Here is a 5,643-nt window from a genome sequence, read left to right on the forward strand (position 1 = left end):
AAGATCTCTTCTTGCAATGACAGATGTACCGGGAACACGCCGCGTGGCAGGCCTTGGATGCTTTTACGTCTGGGGAGAGCTTCACCATCCCATCTCTCTGCTTCCCCTGTCTGCAGCTGATAGTCCCCAAAATTGTTAGCAATTACTTAGCCTTTTAAAATAAATCCAGCTCGGCTGAGAGCAGGCAGTCGCTGCCATTAGCCCAAAGCGAAGATCTCCATTCCCTTCCAGGTGACCATGGGAGCATCAGAGCTCCACAAGTAGGACCAGGGATCATCCGGTACGTCTATCCAAGAGCAAAACCAGGGCAGCCATCAAAAGACCATCTGCTCAGAGCCCCACAGCCTCTCCTTTTTGAAAAGGACTAGGACAGACGATAAAAAACAGTCCAAGGAGGTTTCCACACCCAGCTGGGACATCCCGGGGTGACCCAGACACCAGAGAGGACAAAACCCCTCCAGCGTATTTCTGGAGATCAAGTTTCCATTGGCAGCAGGCTGGAATTAATGATCTAAAATGTCTTTTTTTTTTTTTTTTTCCTTCCGTATTTCCTTGTTATCCATCCAGGTCTGGCTGCTCCAGGCTGAGGCCCCGGCTCTTCAGCACCGTTCGCCATGTCCCGGCAAGCACCGACACTTTCATCCATGGGGGACAAGGCTTTACTTCCATCTTGCCCAAAATCACCCGAGGAGGAGGAGGAGGCGGCTTCTCCACCCCACGCTGACCGGGTAGCTGCCTCCTTCCATGACCTCAGCCAACGATCCAGCAGGATTTATCCGCAGTGGGACACCCCCCACCCTTTCACCTTCCCCATCCAGCACCGAAAAAGATGTGTACTCACCTGGGTCGGGAGCAATGCACTCGCACTTGTACATGGTCACGTAGTCGGGCTTGAAGTCTGAATTGATGGGATAGTACTTAAAAGCTCCGATCATCTTCTTGATGGCGTCGTAGATGAAGATGAAGCTGATGAGGGTGGAGAAGCCCTCCTCCGTGAAGCGGGTGATGTACTTTATAATGAAGCTGGCGTCGGTGGCCACTAGGATAAGGCACTGTAGGGCAGAATGCAAGCCGATCCAGAGGCGAAACTCCATGTAGTCAATGCCGTTGCCTCTGAAAGCGGGGACAAGGCAAGAGCGGCCCCGTGAGAGCACGCCGTGGGCTGGAGGACACCTCCCATCCCGGTACGGATGGGTCCCGGTTCCCCCTGGCATCGCCCAGCACCTACTTGCTGAAGTCAAAGAGCAGCTTCTCGAAGATGAGGATGGGGCCGGTGCTGCTGAGGATGATGAGTGGCTGCCCAGCGAAGAGGCAAAACATGGAGCCTGCCATCGCCGTGCCGAGGAAGCTCTCCATGACGCCCTGGGGATTGATCAAACCCAGCATTATGGTGATGCTGTGCTACGTTACACCCCCACGGACACCCCAGATGGAGATGGGAGTTAAGGACCTCTGCTTGGACCCATATAGGATGGTTGGGACCAAGTCTCCTTGCTTCTGGGATGGCCATCGAAATGGCAGGTATTTCAGGACGGCCATTCCCACTTGGCAATGAATTTCCATCCCCGTCATTAAAGCTTGGTATGGCACAAGTAGGGTAAAACCCATCCCGTCCCATCCTGGCTTGCTGTTCCCAAGCCAAAGCGATCCCCTCTCCATGGACTCAACCTGGTAGTTGTCCGTAGCGTCCCCAAGCAAGCCCCCGAACGTGATGGCGTTGGTGATGCAGCCCAGGTAGATGAACAAGATGGCAGAGATGGACTGGATATGAAAGCCTTCATAGAAGTCGCTCGGGAACCAGGGCAGCTTCCTCTTGATATCCAAATAGAGGCCACCGCAAAACCTGGGGAGACACCACCAAGTACCAGATGCACGTGCCTTCCACCAAAACAGACATGGTGCTGCGCAAGAGCCTGTGCCCAAAAGGATTTCAGCCCTCCATGCCCCAGGAGACCGTGGGGCGAGCCAGCAGGAGATGCTGACGGGTGCTGGCTTTTTGGGTGGTGGGATGGTTGCTCACCTGCCAGTCCAAGCGAGTTCTTCCCCGATTTCATGAACTTCAGGCATCTCCCCATCATCGCTGCCTCCTCCACCGCCCCCAGCGCCAGCCCCACCGGCGGTGCCGTTCATCTGCCCCACTTCGTTCAGCGAGAAAACCGATTTCCTACAGGAGAGAGCCACCGGCATCGGCCACGGCACCTGCCCAACCAAGCTGGTCCTGATGCAGGGACCACAACCAAGGCCATGGTGTAACTCTCCGCCTGCACTAGAGCTTGGGTTTTGGGGTGAATTTGAAAAGATCAAGATCTGGATTTGCTCAGCCCAGGGGGGTAATGCAGATTTTGCAGAGCAGAAATGGCTCTGAGCTGATCTGGGGGCAAAAGCTGCTGAAAAAGCAGCATCCCTGAAAAATTTGCAGCAATTCTTTCTAGGGATGAAGGCAAGCAAAGCTGCTGTCCTCCTCCACCATCTCCAAACCAGGAGAGATGGGGATGGCCACAGGGCTGGGACCAGCCCCACCTCTCCCACCCACCTCTTCTCAGCCGAGGGCACTTTTTTGGGTGGCTCAATCCTAATGTTGGGGTCCCACTCGCCGGGTGGCAGGACGATGACTTCATCCAGAAACTCATCTATGCCGGCGATCAGGTCTTCTCTATCCCGGGCTTTGTAGGCAACGTCGCTGAAGAGCTGGGGGTTGAGAGAGGAGAGGTGTCACTCTGGGAACGGCGTCCAGCACGCACACGTCCCATGTCGTTATTGGACTTTAAAGCTCATTCGTTTGGGCGAGAGGATGGAAATTTTGTTTTTTTTTTTTTTCTTGGCTCTGAGCAAGGGGGTTCCTGGTGAGCGCCGGGCGTTGCATCTACTCACATCATCTACCATGAGGGTTGCGATGGCTCTGCCGATCTCGTTGTACGATTTGGCTTTTCCCGCGGGACCAAGGAGAATAAAGAGGAACCTGGGAAGGGAAAGGGGCTATGTTAGCAACCTTGGACCACCGGCATCCATGTCATGAGACCATGGGGGGCTTCGGACCCCAAGGAATTGCACTCACCTGGTGGGGACAGGCACCTCCGTCACCCCTCCCAGCATCGTCGCCTGCAGGAGCCGCACGAAAGCCACAAAGGGCTTCTCCAGGAACTCCACTTCTCCCACCAGCACGTTGGAGGCCTCCGCATCCTTGGGGATCTTCTTGATGAACTTGTTCTTCAGCTGTTGGAAAGATGAGGGTGGGGAAGGGGGTGGTTGCTGCAACTTGGCTTTTCCCCCCTCTTTTCCACAACCTAAATGCAAAAGCTGAAGCCGCAGGCTCAAACCTCTCGATTTCTGATGGTTCCAGGACTCCCGGAGGTGGGGATTCAACAGCCATATCAAGGAATAAACCAGCAAGAATTCATAAAGCTGAATTTCTTCGTCATTCAAAGCCATCACGAAGCCCAAGATTAACTTGAAATACACGCTCAAGGCTCCCTAGCGCAACGTGCAACTGGGTGGTTTGCAAAAGGTGCTTTGCAGCACTGGGACCTACATAAGGAAAACCCTGTGCAATCCCCCTGCAGAAAACGTGAGCCAAAAGATGCTCACCAGTGTGCATTTTTGCAAGTTTGTTTGCAACCCTGCGGCCCCAGGCTCCCCGAGACCCTGTATAATGCAGAAACACCGCTCAGCGCCGTGCACGGGGGATGCTTTTGTAGCTCATTTTCCCCCAGTCTCATCCTCGGAGCAGGAACAAATAATGGAAGTAGGAAATCTCGTTCATGGATTTATTCCTCGGGTCCCTCCTCCCCTGCAGCTCTTTCATTATTAGCCCAAGAGGGTTCAATACCAGCCCAGGCAGGGGGGTGTTATAATCTATATGCCAGCATGAGGGGAGGCATGTGAGCTGGGCAGCAAGCTCTCCCCTTTCTAATCTTTTAAACCCAAATGGAAAAAAAAAATCATAATAATAAAGCAACTCCTCCAATGCAGCTTGGAATAAGCAAGAGAGGAGTTAACAGTGACCACTAAGCTTCATGTAACACTTAAAAAGTCCCTTTGTAGTGGGCCTAATAGGGCGATTAAACCTAAATGCTTTGCATATTTTGGGATTAACCTTCCGCACCCCACTGCTGGAGGCTGATATTTGGGGTTCGTTCGCGGGCGGTTAGCTTGCTTTACTGCAGCTCTGATTTCGGAAGGTGCTCTGGAAACCTTCTGCCTCCCTGACATCAGGGTATCCCTGTCCCGTGGCTCCCAGCAACACAAGAATTTCCATCCTTCGCTTTCCCCTAAATTGCATCTGCCCAGGTAAGCCCAGCAAGGATGGCCCTGGGGAAAAGCAAGGCGTTACCCCGTACTGTCCCCTACAAACCCGCGTGGCATTCAATTTTCCCTTAGATTTACGCTGAAATCACGCGCAAACAGAAACAAAGCAAAGCCCGTACAATGCACCAACAGTTCCCAGCTAGATAGCCTCAATGTTGGGATGGGGACAGGCCATCCAACCAAAGAGCGGCACAAAACCCTGCCCACCCATCGCATCGCCAAGCAGAGATCGGCCCATGAACCGCCCGACCTCCTTCCCAGCTCTCCCGTGCAAAGCAGACCGGGGGGAAAAGCCCCCGGCGGGCTCTCGGGTGGGCTTTGCATTACAAGACCCACGTCCGCCACGGTGCAAACAGAGGGAAAACCAGAACCTGCCTCCGTGGTTACAGCCCGTGATCACGACAGCTCCATTCGCGTTTGCAGACCCAAGTGCTTGGACGGGATCTGACCCCTGCCCTCTGCCCTTACCCAGCCACGCAAAGGCTCTTTTCGGATCCCTGCACTCTTCCAAGCACCTTTCCTTTCCTACCTGAAGATTTTAAGGAATTTTTGTTTCTCCACCCTAAGGATCTCAAGCTACAGCAGCATCCTTGCACGTCCCTAATTCTCTGTTCAACTTGGTAGCACAGGTATTATTTCTGGGACAGCTTCCCCACGAGTTAGCAGGGATCAATACGTGCATTAATTTCCCTAATTAGGAATTTGTGTGGTGATCGACCGAGAGAAGCCGCACAAGGCTCACATGGACCTTAACAAGCACAGAGCCCCTGCCCCATTGTGGGTCGTGTCGGAGATGCTCCTCACAGCATTGCACTAATATTTTCGGGGGTGATTACCTGGTCGGTGCTCGGCGTGTCCGAGATGTCGTTCATGCTCCGACTCTGCGCGTGACCTGATGGAGATAAGAGGGAGAAGGTGAGAAAACCACCCCATGATGCTCAGCTGAATTTCAGCCCCACGTGCAAGGAGAAAATGTGGCGGCAGGACTTCAGTGCAAAGAAAAAAAACATTATTTATTACAACTGGGCTTGAAAATAAGGTGTGCAGGTGCACTAAGACAAAACCCCAAGAATATGAGTTTTTCTGGTATCAGTCACGCTGCAGTTACACAAACCACATCTCATTTATGGCTCTGGTGGGATCCCCTTGTAATTGCAATCGCCCACTCTCATATTGCAACCTGATTTTCTTTTTTTCCCCCCTCCTTGCTTCTTTTAGGACGGTTTCTGCCTCCCCGTCGCCCTTCCCGACTTACGCAGGCGGCCGTAGCTCGCGCTCTGCCGCATCCGCAGGTCCTCGGTGGAGCGGTGGAAGGCGGCGCCGGCGGCCGGGCTCCGG

At 53.6% G+C, this 5,643-nt stretch overlaps 1 protein-coding gene across 1 annotated transcript; it reads right to left on the minus strand.

The window, feature by feature from the left end:
- Positions 1–841: 841 nt before the first annotated feature.
- SLC4A5 (solute carrier family 4 (sodium bicarbonate cotransporter), member 5) lies at positions 842–5,639 on the minus strand (the record flags this gene model as incomplete). The annotated part of the gene is made up of 9 exons (XM_009701298.1): positions 842–1,113; positions 1,229–1,362; positions 1,669–1,843; positions 2,021–2,164; positions 2,534–2,688; positions 2,872–2,959; positions 3,056–3,213; positions 5,142–5,197; positions 5,561–5,639. Coding segments are annotated over 9 exons (1,261 nt in total), but the record flags the coding sequence as incomplete, so codon positions are not given.
- Positions 5,640–5,643: the final 4 nt, after the last annotated feature.

Source organism: Cariama cristata, unplaced genomic scaffold (genome assembly GCF_000690535.1).
Source record: "Cariama cristata isolate BGI_N322 unplaced genomic scaffold, ASM69053v1 scaffold24415, whole genome shotgun sequence".
Lineage (NCBI taxonomy): Eukaryota > Metazoa > Chordata > Aves > Cariamiformes > Cariamidae > Cariama > Cariama cristata.